This window comes from Callithrix jacchus, chromosome 12 (assembly GCF_049354715.1).
Source record: "Callithrix jacchus isolate 240 chromosome 12, calJac240_pri, whole genome shotgun sequence".
NCBI classification, from domain to species: Eukaryota; Metazoa; Chordata; class Mammalia; order Primates; family Cebidae; genus Callithrix; species Callithrix jacchus.
The window spans coordinates 119752612-119769126 of record NC_133513.1 but is presented as its reverse complement, the minus strand read 5'-3'; the positions used below and the strand labels follow the sequence as shown (position 1 = coordinate 119769126).

The 16515-nt window shown below is 42.2% G+C and overlaps 1 protein-coding gene across 12 annotated transcripts in view; it reads left to right on the top strand.

The window, feature by feature from the left end:
* Positions 1–16515, top strand: part of C12H10orf90 (chromosome 12 C10orf90 homolog) — a 268251-nt gene that overhangs the window by 247849 nt on the left and 3887 nt on the right. For all 12 annotated transcript variants that reach the window (XM_078346754.1, XM_078346757.1, XM_078346756.1 and 9 more), the window contains one exon: positions 15631–15694. In XM_078346754.1, the coding sequence (XP_078202880.1) occupies positions 15631–15694 (64 nt within the window). The remainder of the gene's footprint in view (positions 1–15630; positions 15695–16515) is intronic.

The following is a 16515-nucleotide window of genomic DNA, read 5'->3' as shown; positions in this document are numbered from 1 at the left end:
CTCCCAATATTACTCACAAGAGAATTTTTAAATGTGCTTATCAGAGAAAAATAAATTTTTACTTTATCAGTCTACAAAGAAAACGGGAAGCTGAATTACTGAAAAGACCGTTTCCCCAATTCAAAGGCATTTGCTTGTGCATTTTTATTGTTCTTCACAGACACTGTGAGGTTGTATGTTTCTATTAAGATGCTTGGGAAGAAAATATCAATTTATGTCTATTGATTGGAAGTGAATTGAAAGGGCAATGTTACTTCCAGTGAAAATAACGTAAGGTAAAAATGCCGAGTTTCAGAATGATAAGGAAAATGATTCTATAAGGAGTTTGGTTTCCCAGTTGCCCTGATTTTATTTTCCAAGTGATTTCCCTTTATATTCCACAAAGCAGTTAAGTAATAAACCTTGCGGTGACACCACAGATATAAATCTACTTGGCAACAAGCATAAAGTTTATTAATTATCTATAAATCACCATATTTTATGGTTCTCTAAAAAAAATGCTGGGAAAGCCTTCAATTGGAGCAGGAAATGAAGTTTCGCTGTCAGGCTTGTACTGGATGTGGCTGTTTTGTGGTGAAGTTGTGATTCAAGCCATTGTTAAAATTCCTTTAAATAAGTGGTTTAAACTTGTCATTAAAAAAACCATACACCCACGTTTTGTTTCAACTTTGAGATTTAATTGACAAATAAAAGTTGTATATATTTATGGGAATGACATGACATTTTGATATATATACATATTATGAAATAATTAAATGCAGATCACACATCCATCACCTTGCATACTTTTGGTGGTGAGAATATTTAAGGTCTATTAATACTACTCCCAGTAATTTTCAAATATAAAAAAACTTTATTATTAACATAATCCCCATGTTCTACCATAGGTATCCAGAATCTATTCCTTCTGTTTAACTAACACTTTGTAACCCTTTAACCAACATCTCCCGGATTCTCCCTTGCTAACCCCTGGTAACCAATATTCTGCTCTCTGCTTCTATGAATTAGACTTTTTTAGATTTCACATGTAAATAATATCATACAGTATTTGTCTTTCTGTTCCTGGTTTATTTCACTTAGCATAATGTCCTCCAGGTTTATCTCTGGTGTTGCACTTGACGGGATTTCCCTCTTCTTTAAGGCTGAATAATATTCCATTGTATGTGTATGTATGTGTGTGCATATATATCAATAGATTATAAGAAATCATATATATATACATCATACATATGTGTGATATATATGTATACACACATACGGAGATGTATGTGTGTGTGTGTGTGTGTGTGTCAATAGACATAAATTGATTTTTTCTTCCCAAGTGTCTAAAAAAACACCTCCTCACAGTGTCTGTGAAGGACAAACACACACACACACATTACATTTTCTTTATCCATTGATGCTTTATCCATTGGCACCTGTTGATGGACACTTAGGTTGATTTCACATCTTGGCTATTGTGAATAATACTAAAACGACCACCGGAGTGCCGATATTTCTTCAACATACTGATTTCTTTACTTTTAGATAAATTCCCAACAATAGGATTGGTCATTCTATTTTTAAATTTTTGAGGAATATCCATATTGTTTTCCATAATGGCTGTACTAATTTCCATCCCCACAGCAGTGTGCAAGGGTTCTTTTCTCTACATTCTTGCCAACTCTTGTTATCTTTGATAATAGCCATACTAACAGGTGTGAGGTGCTCCCATTTTAATTTTAATTTGCATTTCCCTGACGGTTAGTGACGTCGAGCATTTTCCCATACACGTGTTGGCCATTTGTTGTTGTTGTTGTTATTGTCTGAGAAATCTCTATCCAGGTACTTCGCTTATTTTTTAATTATGTTATTTGCTTTCTTGCTATTGGGAGTTGTCTGAGTTCTTTATATAGTGTGGATATTAACCCCTTATTGGACACATGGTTTACAAATATTTTCTCCCATTCTACAGATTGTCTCCTCATTCTGTTGATCATTTCCTTTGCTGTGTAGAAGCTGTGTAGTGTGATATAATTTTGTTTTTGGTATTGTTGCCTGTGCTTTTGAGGTCACATCCAAAAAATTATTTCCCAAACTAATGGCCACCGAGTTTTCCTCTAGTAGTTTTACAGTTTCAGGAATGACATTTAACTCTTTAATTTATTTTGAGTTGATTTTTAAATATGGTGTGAATTGAAAAGTCTAATTTTATTCTTCTGCATCTGGATATCCAATCTTCCCAACTCACTCATTGAAGAGATTGTCCTTTTCCCATTGTATATTCTCAGCTCCTTTGTCAAATATCAGCTGAATGTAAATGCATACATGTATTTCTGGGCTCTCCAATCTGTTCCATCAGTCAATTTGTTTTTATGCCAGCACCTTGCTGTTTTGATTACTATGACTTCATAGGAGATTTTAAAATCAGATGGCGTGATGTTTCCAGTTTTATTCTTCTTGCTCTCAGTTGCTCTGGTTATTTGGGGTCTTCCGCAGATCCATATGAATTTTAAGATTACATTTTCTATTTCTGTGAAAAATGTCATTGAAATTTTGGTAGGTGTGTTACATTAAATCTGTAGATAACAATATTCTGCAAATCTGTAGACATGGAATTCTTTTTACTCTTACTTTTACTTTTTATCTTTTAATTACGTCTTCAGTTTCTTTCATTGGTGTTCTATCGTTTTTAGTGTACATATATTTCACCTCCCCTGTTAAATTTATTTCTATATTTTATTTTTGTGATGCTAGTGTAAATGGGATTGTTTTCTTGATTTCTTTTTCAGATAGATCATTGTGTGTGGACAGCAATGCTACTGATTTTTGTATGTTGCTTTTGTATTCTACAATTTTACTAAACTTGTTTATTATTTCTGTTTTGTGGTGGGGTTTTTAGGGGTTTCTACACATAAGTTCATGTCATCTGCAGAGACAATTTCACTCTTTCTTTCCAACTTGGCTGCCTTTTATTATTTTTTTTCTTGCATATTGGCCATAGCTAGGACTTCCACTGCTATTTTGGATAGAAGCAGCAATCATAGGTATCCTTGTCTTATTCCTGATCTTAGAGGAAAAGCTTTCAACTTTCCATCACTCCGTATGATGTTAACTGTGAGCTTATTACATACGGCCTTCAATGTGTTGAGGTGTATTCCTTCTACACCTAAATTGTTCGGAAGTTTTACCATAAAAAATGTTGAATTTTGTCAAATGCTTTCTCAATGTGTTTTGAGATGATCATATGGTTCTTGTCCTTTATTCTGTTAATGTGGCAAAGCACATTTAGTGATTTTTGCATATTGAACCATCATTGCATCCCAGTAATAAATTCTACTTGATCATGATGAATAAGTCTTCTAATGTTCCACTGAATTTCATTTGCTAATATTTTGTTGAGGATTTTGCCTCTATGTTGATGATCAAGGCTATTAGTCTATAATTTCCTTTTTCTTATAATGTTCTTATCTGACTTTGGTGTCAGAGTAATGCTGGCCTCATAAAATGAGTTTGGAGTATTCTCTCCTCTTCAATTTTTTTTGAAAGAGTTTGAGAAGGATGGTATTAATTCTTCCCTAAATGTTTGGTAGAATTCAGCCATGAAGCCGTCTGATCCTGGGCTTTCCTTTTAAACATAAGGTTTTTACATTTCTGATTCTATCTCCTTACTCATTATGACTCTGTTCAGATTTTCTGTTTCCTCATGATTCTGTCTTGGTAGGATGTATATTGTTAGGAATTTGTTCACTTCTGCTAGGTTATCCAATTTGTAGGTATATAATTATTCATAATAGTCTCAGTCTAAGTCTTGTATTTCTGTGGTATCAGTTTTCATGTCTCCTCTTTCATTTTCATTTGATTTGTCTTCTCTCTTCAGTCTAGTTAGAGATTTGTCAATTTTGTTTATCTTTTTGAAACACTAACTTCCAATTGTGTTGATCTTTTCTATTGCTTGTCTAGTCTCTATTTCATTTATTTCTTCTCTGAACTTTTTTATTTCCGTCTTTCCACCGACTTTGGACTTAGCCTATTCTTGTTTTCTAATCCCTTGAGGTGTAGCAGTAGGTTGTTTGAGATCTTTCTCCTTTTTAAATGTAGTCATTTACTGCTATAAACTTAACTCTTAGAACTACTTTTGTTGCATTCCACTTCTTGTATCTTTTTTTGGATTTCCTTACATTGGGCTCCACCATTCTCTGGTGCCTCCCTGATTAGCTTAATAACTAACCTCCTAAATTCTTTTTCAAGTAAGTCAGGGATTTCTTTTTGGTTTGGATCCATTGCTGGTGAGCTAGTGTGATCTTTGGAGGGTGTGAAAGAGCCTTGTTTTGTCTTATCACCAGAGTTCCTTCTCATTTGGGTAGGCTCTGACAGAGGGAAGGTCTAGGGCTGAAGGCTATTGTTCAGATTCTTCTGTCATATAGGGTGTTCCCTTGATGTAGTACTCTCTGCCTTTTCCTGTGGATATGGCTTCCTGAGAGCTGAGCTGTAGTGATTGTTAGCTCTCTTCTTGGTCTAGCCACCCAGCAAGTCTACCAGGCTCCGGGCTGGTACTGGGAGTTGTCTGCACAGAGTCCTGTGATGTTAACAATTTATGGATAACATGTGTTTCAGTAGAGGTGGCAAGGGGGTGAAATGGACTCTGTGAGGTTCTTAGCTTTGATGGTTTAATGCTCTATTTTTGTGCTGGTTGGCCTCCTGCTGGGAGGTGGCACTTTTCAGAGAGCATCAGCTGTGGTGTAATGAAGAGGAACCAGCAGTGAGCAGGGCTCCAGAACTTCACAGAGTATATGCTCTTTGTAGTCGATATCAGGGTGGGTAGGGAAGGACCATCAGGTAGGGACAGGCTAGGCATGTCTGACCTCAAACTCTCCTTGCTGAAGTGCTGTCAGGGATGGGAGGTGAGGTTCCCAGGTGGATTAAGTTATGTACCTAGGAGGATTATGGCTCCCTCTGCTGAGTCATGCAGGTTGTCAGGGAAGTGGTAGAAAGCCGGTAGTCACAGACCTCACCCAGCTCCCAAGCAGTCCAAAGGTCTGGTCTCACTCCCACTGTGGGCAAACAGGGCTTAGAACTTGCCCCAGCCTACCTACCTCCCACCTGTGAAAGAAAAGGGCTTTAGTTCTTCCCCTGCCTGTGGAGTCTGCATGCAAGATTCATGCCCTCCCCTGAGTTCTGGCTTCTCAACTGGTCCAAATTGTTACAAATTTCAGCTGGAGGTTTCCTTCTCCCGGTAATATTTTGCCTGCACCTTGGCTGCCCTCCCAAAGGATCTCTGTGATCCCTGGCAGCAGTGGTCTGCCTGGGGATCCAGCAAGTTCCCAGGGCCTTTCTTGCTGCTTCCTCTACTCCTGTATTTTGCTTAGCTCTTCTTGAACTTCTGTAATGCAAAAGCGAGCAATTTTGATGCTGTTCTATAAATCCCATAAGCTGTCTTCATTCATTTTCATTCTTTTTTTTTCTTTGACCAGATATCTTAAAATAAGCAGTCTTGGAATTCACAGGTTCTGTCTTCTGCTTAATTTTGCTGTTAATTCCTTTTATTGCCTTTTAAAATTTCATTGGTTATATCATTCAGTTTTGGAATTTTTATTTGGTTCTTTTTAATTATTTCAATCTTTCTGTTAAACTTCTCATTTTATTCATGTGTTGTTTTCCTGATGTCATTTTTTTTTTCTGTGTTCTCTTATAGTTGGATGAGCTTCCTTAAAGAAGTTATTTTGAATTCTTTGTCAGATGATGCATAGAGTTCCATTTCTCTGGGGTCAGTTACTGGACAATGATCATATTATTTTGTTGGTATTATGCCTCCTTGTTGTTGTTTTCCTGTTTCTTTTTGCCTCCCAATGATGTCTGCACGTTTGATGGAGCAGTCACCTCTTCTAGGTTTTAAGTACTGGTTTCATGGGGAGGAAATCATCTTTTTCAGGCAAGTGCAAGAATATTGGGTGGAGGGTGGCAGTTCTGGCTTTAATGAGGGTGCAGTGGCATAGGTGTCAGCTGAGCTTCACAATTGCCAACATTGCAGATGTCCTCAGTGGCCAAGGCAGTGGGTGTCTATAGCAGCAGCAAGGGTTCTTAGGGTCTTCAGTGGCAAAGGCTGCTGGGATCCTCCTGATTGCTTTTTCTACCACCAGGGATATCATGGCCAAGAGGATTTCTCTTGAAGTGGATCTGGCTGACAGGTGCACTCATGGTGATGGTGACTCTAGTATATGATGCATGGTACCAATGGAGTAGCCATGAAACCAGGGTCTAGGGCATGGTTAGATATGGAGGGAACACAACTCCAGGGTCTGAGGCAGCAGTTGTATAGGTTCTCAGGCATTGGTACCCCCACTGCCATGTTGGAAATGGCACACATACACACTTTTAAGAAATTATAGGTGGCGTGATTGTGTGTGCCATACACACACACACACACACACACAAGACACATACACTCACATATATATATATATATATACACACACACACATACAGATTAAATTCTATGTAACAGGTATAAATAATTTTTAAAACTGAGAACTAGTTATAGCTGTTAATGCCCTCTAGTTGGTCTCATTTTTCTTCTTGGTTTCCTGTAGCCAAATACTAATCACAATGCATTCCAGAGGAAAACGAGTTCCTTCAGATTCCTTTGAGAAATATGTTATTTGTTATATACTGTATTCTTTTGGAAGTGTGCAATGCTCAGTATATGTTAAAAGCGCTGATAAGTACTACAGAAAAAAAAAACCTGCTTAAATTTGTTTAATCCTGTTTTTCCTAAATTTTCTTTTGGACCTTGAAATGTTTTTATCTAATTCTTGACAGTCTGCTTTGGAAACATTACTTTAAGATTCTACAGTGCTTTGCTAATGAAACCCCAAATGGAGTTTCAGTTTTCCATTTTCTATAGAAATCTGGTGCTGTTCAAAGTGGTCTTACCCTCATTACCTGCATCCTTTATGTTGAGCAATTTCAAGAAGTAATGGCTGAGGGTCCTGGGGTTCCTCTGGGCAGCAGGATGTGGTGCAGATTTCCATCTGTGGCTAGCTTTGCCTCACTGGAAACTTGTTTAACAATGTGCCCTGCCTGGAGCTGTCTCTGTGTGTATATCCTGGCATCTGTAACAATGCCACCATGCTGGTGCCTAGTACAAAGTCCTCTGGAAAAAAAGGAGTCAGTCGCATTCTTGTTAGAAAGTCTTCACAGATGTCACAATGTGAAATAACCACAGAAAAAAAGATTCAGGAGAAAGGCTCATCCATACCAATTAGCTGGGAGAATAGCTGGAAGAAGCAATAAACTGCCGGAGAACTAAGTGCATTACAAGGACACAGGCTAGCCTTCCCCAGCATTGCCTTTACCTGCAGCTGCTTAGGACTATAGCCTCAGGGACCCTGCACTGGGGGCGGGGGCGCTGCTTGTTGCCATGGTATGGAGAGATTCTGTAAACACTCAAAGTAGGGTTACCAGATTGATCTCATGAAAATATAGAATGCCCAGTTAAATCCGCATTTCATATAAATAATGAAGCCTTTTTAGTGTTAGTGTGTCCCAAATATTGTATGTCCCATATTTATGCTAAAAAATATTTGTTGTGGATCTGAAATGCAAGTTTAACTGAGCAGTCTTTATCTGGCAATACTTCCTCAAAGGCTCAAAACCTGTGTAGGGACTTTGCTTTTTTCCTTCTCACGCTTACTACATTCTCTCAAGGTCACAGAGGTCTTCAAACCCAGGCAGACATCAGACTCACCTGGAAAGCTGCTGAAGCCACAGACCACTAGCATAGCTACAGAATTTCTGATTTCGATGACCTGGTATAGGGACTGAGTATTTGCATTTGTAACAAAGTTCCAGGTGATGTTGATGCTGCTGCTTCAGGGACGGGAAGGTCACTGGAAGCCACACAGATGTGGACATTTATGTGAAAATACAATCCCTCCTTTGAGAACCACAACCTTTTATCTTTTTGCAGAGAATAAGAATCCCTCTGGTTACATCAGTATGTAACTCCCAGGTCTCTTGTCTACTTACGTTGAGACTAGAGGTAATTTACCTACCCATAAAACCCCTGTAAAGATGAGAGAAGACTAGCTTGAGTGGGGTGCTATAAGGATGAATTGAATCATGAATTTGGGGGATAGGTGCCTGGTGCAGAGAGGAACACTGGGGGAATAGTGGTCGTTGGCATTGCTATTAGCTTCTTCATGGTTGGTAGAGCACTTTCATATAAACCATTCCCATGAGTCTTTCCAAGAACCTTTAAAGAAGAGTCCAGGCCAAGCACAGTGGCTCATACCTATAACACCAGCATTTTGGAAGGATGAGCTGGGGGAACAGCTTGAGGCCAGGAATTTAAGACATCCTGGGCAACAGAGCAAGACCCCATTTCTACAAAAAACAAAACAAAAATCACAAACAAACCCCCTGCTACTCAGGGAAGGCTGAAGTAGGAGGATCACTTGAGCCTGAAAGGTTGAGGCTGCAGTAAGCTATGATTGTGCCACCGCACTCCAACCTGGACAACAGAGGGAGACCCTGTCTCAAAAAAGAAAATTTTCTAAAAATGATTCTGCTCCCCTACTGGGTGCAGAGGAGCCAAATCCTAGCACAAGTAGCTTGTCCCAGAGGACACAGCACCGAGCAAAGGCCTAAGGTGACCCAAGGGTTTTAGATTTATACATGAGAAAACTTTATCATGTCATGGAGGCTCAGTCAAGCCAAAGAAATCATGATATATACGTCATAAAAGTGTGATGTTTAGCTTTCTAATGCTCCTATTATCTTTTTGTAAAAAGAAAAAAACTGCATTTCCTATTGTGTTTAGTGAGGTAATTAAGAATTTGAATCATTACATCCCAGATACTGGATGCAGCTGCCCATCTTTCAGCTGATTGGCCTTCAACTTCAACAGGGTGTTCATTGCAGAAAATAGTCTGCATCACTTTGTCAGCCACTGTTGAGCTCCCCTGGCGGGGGAAATGCATGTTTTGGGCAACTGACGGGAGTCCTCCATGGGGATTCATGCTGTAAGTTTCTGGTCTTGAGTAAGAATCTGGTTAGTTTGAGAGTCTCTGATCCTGTCCCCTTTGGCGGAACTGAATTCGCACAGGTGGATCTTGTTGTTCCATTGGTCTTTGGCACTATGGGCAACCTGTATTAGGAGGTGATATGTGCCAGCCTTCCTTAGCAGTTCCTGTAGCTTTTACGGAGAACCCTGTCTCTTACTGGATCTCTTGAGGAGTAACCAGCTGGTAAATAAAAATATGAAGCACTGGATATCTTTTGGCCATTGGAATGGAGTGCAAATGGGAAAAACCAGGAATATTAGGGGCTGAGAAGAGACTTTCCTGTCCTCTAGGAGTTCATGTGCCACTTGGGGAGAGGGTTGGTCAGGCAGACAGCTGTAAACCACATCTAGAATCATATAGGAGAAGACCCCTTGGGAGTCAGGAGGAGAAGGGGACTGAGGACAGCGCTGCTGGGTCCAAGAGATAGAAAAGCATGGGCTCAGGGAGTACATCAGGACTCCATTTCTCTCCAAAAATGTTTTTCGTAGACATAGTTGACTTGGAGGTCTGGAATCCTCCAGGTGGGGAAAAAAGTTCTGGTCCTGGGCCTCATCTGCCATAGTGTATCAGGGGTCTCTCCTTAGAAGATCTGGGGAGGCCTGTGGCTGCCAGTGTTCATGGGAGGGACTTCTCTTCATCACCTCCCCACCAAGGGTGCAGACCCTTTATCAAATCCATCCAGTAGCTCTGTAGCACCCTGTCTTTCCATGGAAGCTCCAAGATGGTGACCCCACTCTGAGCTCAAGCTCAAAGGTAAATTTCTATGTGCAAGAGAATGAGCCACCTTTCCTTTACCAGGAAGCCCTGTACACCTTGCTTCTCAAACTGAGTATGCAAAAGGAAATTGACTTTTCTGGAGACCCTCGGGCTTATTTTTTATTTAATTTTATGTTTCTTCTCCAGAAAGGTCTGAGAGCCTTGTCTATCCAAATTGTTACATCAGCGGCTCTCTCATGTGTCTGGATAGTAATTGGCACATGGCGTCACTTTCATATCAATACCAGCATCTCTGAGGCTTCCACTCACCGCCAGGGTTCTGTAACAAGCTGCCTGTCACATGAAACTGTCATTCACTGGGATTCTACAGAAAACTAGAAGTGATTTTAGGAACATCAGGATGCTTCAAAAATGAGAATCCAGCGTAAGATCTTATCATGAGAGCACTTCAGAGCCAAACCACCTATGAGTCGTTAGCTCACCTTCATATGGTATAACCTGTGCTGTTTAATTTCCGGAGGGGTGATTTGGTCCAAGATAGACGACTCCCCTATTGCCTACATCAAGAAAATTAGAGGTTCCACCATGGTGAGCTGAACAGAAATGATGTACAAGTTTAAACCCTGAGAACCATGGATTTAAACCCTGAGAACCATGATGGAATTGCTCCAACAGCCAGCAGGAGAGACCCAGTGGCTTTGAAATTGCATAATCCAGCCGGGCGCGGTGGCTCACACCTGTAATCCCAGCACTTTGGGAGGCCAAGGTGGGTGGATCACGAGGTCGAGAGATCAAGACCATCCTGGTCAACATGGTGAAACCCTGTCTCTACTACAAAATACAAAAAATCAGCTGGGCATGGTGGCACGTGCCTGTAATCCCAGCTACTCGGGAGGCTGAGGCAGGAGAATTGCCTGAACCCAGGAGGCGGAGGTTGCAGTGAGCCGAGATCGCGCCATTGCACTCCAGCCTGGGTAATAAGAGCGAAACTCCATCTCAAAAAAAAAAAAAGAAATTGCATAATCCATAGGCTAGTGATCTTAGAATAAATACATGTTGGGGGTTTCCTTAAACACACCCCATTTCCATTCTTTTGTGAAGGTCCAATCTTTAATAGGACATTCAGAGAAGCAGAGACTTGTTGTCTACACTCAGCGTGGTTTGTTGACTCCTGCTGAATTCTCTCCAACTGGTATCTCTTGGTTTTGGAGTTTCTAAGATAGTGGAAGCAAGTGTCTAAAACATTCTTCAAAGTGCTCAGGGTGACTTCAGAAAACAGGCTTCTGGAGGGCATTGTCCTAATAAATCGTGTGAACTTGATTATCATTTAGATTACCTGTTCAGTACGTAAAATGAAGATTGCAGTCAGAGCTGTAGATAAGACCTCTGCATGGAGGAAAAACAGCCGAGCCCCACAAACAACCAGTCATGCTGGTGGCAGGGTGATCTTTGCTGCCTTCTGGTGACACTTCAACTGTCTGAATGTCCAGGCCCCTTGTCCCTGTGCATGTGTGTTACTGGTGATATGAGTGCCACAGTAAACACCATGTGTTTGTAGAGACTAATGGGATATTTAGACTTTGACCTCACTAGAGTCGTTCTCAGAAGCACCCAAATCTTGGTACCTGGTTGTTTGCTGACTTTGACACCAGCAAGGGCTTGAGGAAGTCTGGCCTTCCAAATTAAATTAGCAACACACGCTGCAGTTTGGATCCAATAATGAGGCAGGTGCAAAAGACTTTTGGGGGGAAAAGGTATTTTTCAGGGATACAGACATGGGCAGTTTACCTTAAGAACTTAATTGGGTGAAGAAAACCTCCTCTATTTGAATGATCATTTGAGGTAAACACAACTGCAGTCTCTTCCCTCCCTATCAGTGAATTAGAATACTTCAGACTTCAAGAAAAATCTTAAGCCTTAACATACCCATAAGCAGGCTGAAAAGTGTTCTCACCTGCCACTTTAATTTTATACAGGCAGAATTTCCACTAACAGTAATTTTGTAGATAGGATTTCTCTGTTTTTTTTTTTTTTAACAAAGCTCGTGCAGGGTAGGTTTCCATCTCATGAAGTGAAACCCCTGTGGTCGCCCTGAACATGTCCTGAAGGCAGTTACAGGCAGGTTGAGGAAGACGGGGGTGTGCAGGTAGCCATGGGACTCTGCTACCCTGCACAAGTAGAAACTGAGTTGTGGGGCCAGGAGAGATGAAACGGATGATTCATCTCTTGCTGCAGCTGGGTCCGTGTTGCCCTGGGCCAGCCACCCTTTCACCCACCCTCACTCACCACAGGCTATTGGGGGAACATCTCTGTCTACTTCATGACCCAACTCAAGTGTCTCCTATTATAGAGTCTTCTCAGATGCCCCTCTTCCCTGGTGGACCTGACCACTCCCTCCTGAGGTCTCCCCTCACCCTGTGCAGACTTTGCTGTTGGCATCTGAAGGCCTTATTTATCTCATTCTCATCCTGGGCTCTGAGCTCTTAGTCCTCTTTATCTTTGTGTCCCTACCACCTAGCACCAAGGAGATAAAAACTTAACAACTGTCAAATGAATGGGTTGCTTAAACCCAAAGCCTGGGAGTCATCCTTGATTCACCTCTCCTGGCCCCTTCAACTCAGTTTCTGCCTGTACAGGGCAGAAGAGTCCCATGGCTCCCTGCATGTAGCCATCTTTCCCCACCCAGCTGCAATTGCCTGACCTGTCTTGCTGCTACCATTTTTGCATGTCCTCCACCTAATTCATGTTTTGAAGAGCGACTGTGGTCATCTTTTAGCAGTAAACATCAGAACTCATGTTTTAAACTCCACGTGGCTCTCCATCTCTCTTACTCTGAAGGCGAACAAAGTAAGAGTAACAGACTGGCAAAGCTCCCTAAATAGGTTTGCAAAGCCCAGCATGGGTGCTTTCCAATCGCAGGGCATGTTGGAGTCGTCTGGAGATTTTGGCTGAGATTCTAATGCCAACACACAGGTATCTTTGTTGAAATCCCCAGGCAGTTGTAAGGCATCACTCGGTGGAGAAGCAAAGTGGTCTCAGCTCTCGCCTCTGCACTCTCCCTCCCACCGCAACCTCGATGACTCTCTCTCAGTTCCTGCTGCAGAAGCTCACTGTGCCCTTCTCCCAGATCCTCCCACACCTGCCCTTGTGGTCATTCAGGTCTTGGATTAAAGATCTCCTCCCCTATGGGGCCTTCTTGCCTCCCCAGTCCCCCTTTGACACATGGTGGCATTTCTTTTGCATCAGAGCATTTGCCGGATACATTAGCTGGTTTGTGACTTGTCCAGCTTCTCCCTAAACAAATGAAATCTCATGAAGGGAGGATATCATCTGTTATTTTTGTTTCTGTGCATCCCCTACGAACACAACTACTCTTTAAATGTAGAAGGAAGAAGACAGACATATCTGAGAAATGAATTTTGGATTGGTTTCATGGGAAACAGAGGAGCACTTGCTTGGTCAGGGCTCCCAGAACACAATTTCTGCAACCATGAGCCATTTCCTCTCTCAGAGCACCCAAAGCTGCTCCAGGGAGTTCTGCTCCTTTCACTAAAGTGAGGTTAGGAGCTGTTGGCAATGCACTTGCTCTATTTCAAACCACGTCCTCACCTCTCTTTCCTCCCGGCCAGGAAAGACCCCGCTACTTATCAGATGAGCTTGGGAACCATTAGGAAAATTCAAAGTCAGCAGCATCCAACCTTCGAACACTTCCGCTGGGGTGCGGGCTGAGGTCACCAGCGGGGAAGGCCCCCTTGGACACAGTCTTGCTTGTTTTGCACCCAACATGGGCTGCTGGGCCCAGAATCAAAAGTTCTGTGTGGCACAGCAGGCTGAGCAGAGTTGAGAAAACACAACAGTGAAGTGTCAGAGAGCTCCACATTTGCTTTTGTTTCCTCTTGGAAATCAAAGCAAAGCTTAATTGTGGTATCAGGTGCTCTAAAGAAACAAACTGAAAAAAACAATCTCGCTTCCCAGAGTAGACCACAAACAGTTGAACCAAGATGATCAAAATCTTACAAAAGCTATCTGTAATGCTTTTAATCCCCTCAGGGCACCGTCCGTCTGCCCTGGCCTCACCCTAATCTTGAGTAGCTCATGAGGGTTGCTAAGCTGGACTTGAGTCTAATTCTTTGTACAAGGTTTCTTTTCCCTAAGTGGAATAAGTGACTGTCAAGAGTCACATGTTTGCTTGCCCAAAAGCCTGACTGACTGAAGCTGACATTTCCTTCTTTCTTGAAAATGACATTGGGGTGTTTCTGTGGCTCTTGGCTCTGACCTGGTGCTGCCTGAAGCTGGGGCCGCTGGGTACTGGGGGGCATCCTGGACCACTGCAGTCTCCATGGTGATGTTGTCTTCTCACTGCTCCTCCTTGCAAATGGCTCTAGAAAAAGCTGGAGATTTCCTTGTCCTTAGAGGCCTCACACCTACTGTAAGGATTTTCTATGGGTAGGGTGACCTTGCACCTGGCACTGCCCCCAGAAAACCATGATTTTGTTGCTGAGAAGAAGCATTCAAAGGCATTGCTCTCCATAACGTAAGTTAGTTGCTAACATTGTGCTTCGCACCCTTGTTTAATTTGTCAAGGTCAACCCTGTTGGTCAATTGTCAATACAACCACTTAGTAGGAAATATTCTGATTTCTTTTTTGCATTTCTCCTTTGAATCCTGTCTTTGAAGTTAAGCGATGCCGCCATCTTCTTTTTCATGATTGAATAACCAGACAAGGGACAAGCCCAGCCACTCCATTTTTGTGTGATGTTTCTCCAGAGAGGAAGAAATTTCTTAGGATCCTTCGGTCTATCCTACCTTCTTAGATATTCCTAGAAAATTCTTCTGTTCTCAAGCCTGAGAAATATTTGGTTGCTGCACTGGATTGATGAGCAAAGGGACAGCCCCGGGTTGAGAGGAGGTGAATAGAAACACCCAGGGCCTCACTGGGGATCGCGGGAAGCCCTCTCCAACTCTGCTGCTTGGCAAAGGGCTAAGTTGCCTGTCTGCTTCTGCTGGATGAGTGGGTTACTGCCCAGGTGTTTTAGGAAGCATGGCAGTTGCTCAAACATAGCCCCATACAACAAGCACCCCACAGCATTTACACATTCCTTTGTTAATCTACATAGCTGAGTGTCTCGTGGGAAATGAGTTACTGCAACAGTCCCTTTTCACCTTTTGCGAAAGGATATACACTTTTTTTTAAACACACGTGATTTTTAAGTGTGCCATCTGTGAACACCATTACGGTTAGGGATATGTACTTAGAATGAAAAGAATCCCAGTCTCATAGTGATTTTTAGCTACTGTGTACTTTATTAATCAAAGAATACTGAGCACACATGATTATTTGTTGTTGTTCATTACCTTTCCCGACCTTAGGAAGGGGGCAAGGTGGTCTTCACCTTGCAGAGGCTGAGCAGCTCTGATGGAGGCTGTAGACAACAGTGAAACCTCCTTCTTGCAAAACGCTCTACGGATAGGTGGGGGATTTCCTTGTCCTTGGAGGCCTCACCTACCTAGTGTAGGGACTTTTCTATTGAAAGGAATGACCTTGCAACTCTGGCACTTTCCTCAGAAAACCATGGCTCTATTGCTAAAGGAAGCATTCAGAGGTCTTGCTCTGCATAAAGTAGGTTAGATGCTAACATTGTACTTCATGCTCTTAATTAACTATCGTCAGACCAGGCCTGTTGTTGGCCAATTGTCAATAAGACCACTTACGGTGCATCAGTCTCTACTGCGTCCGGCTTAGACTCAGGATATGGCTTAGAATAAGAATCAGTTAGCAGAGTATGTACTAAATCCACCACAGTGTTTCTCTAGAAATATGCGAGATTCTATGCCTTCTGAACTTAATTCTCTTTCTGTTTTTTTCCAGATAACTTGTTTAAACCCAAAGAACGGTACATTTCAGAGAAGGAGATGCATATGCGATCTAAGAGGTACTTGGTTATCGTGTGGTGTGCAAAGAAGTTAGTGGCGGGGCGGGCTGGTCTGGTGGATTCAAGTGCCCTCCAATGGGACCACCACTTCTGGGTCCATGTTTAAGGTCTGAGGTCTTTTTGGCTGCAAATCCGATTAAACGGTTAAAGTGGGTACGGTTGTCGGAATGTGCTTTTGAATGTTAATGCTGCTCTTGGAAAAACCTTAGGAAAGTGGTAGGTCTTGGATTCTGAACCGATCCCGTAATTGGTCTCTAAGAGATTCCCAGACTCTGAGCTGGAACTCCTGTGCATTCCCGTTGTCGCTCTGGGCAGGAGCTCTTTGTCACTGCACCTTTGAAGGCAATTTTATGAAGGGGAGAGATGCTATTTATTCCTGAGGGTCTGGACTGTGGCAGGAACTGAAGGAAAGGATCCAAACTTGGAGGCAGATGGCACCTGGGAGCCAGTGGAGCCTCGGAGGGGCCATGAGCTGGTTTCCTGGTGCCCTGTCTCCAGCAGACCTGGCAGCCATGCTGCCTGGACATCCTCCCTACTCTGCCTGGCTGGTGGCTGTTCAAGACTCCCAATAATTCTCACCAATCCGGTGCACACAAAGGCGGCCATTCTTTCTGAGATCTGGCCTCTTAACCAAAATGTAATAGCTCAGCAGCGTTGGCCAAGTTCATGCAAGTAAAATGTCATTAGTTTATAATAAAATATCTAGCACAGGGAGGAATTATAATAATTAAATCAAATTGATAGCACACTTAAAGAAACCATTGAAATAGGAAAAATACTTTTCTCTCCACTTCAGGCATACAATTTCTGCTTTTGCTGTG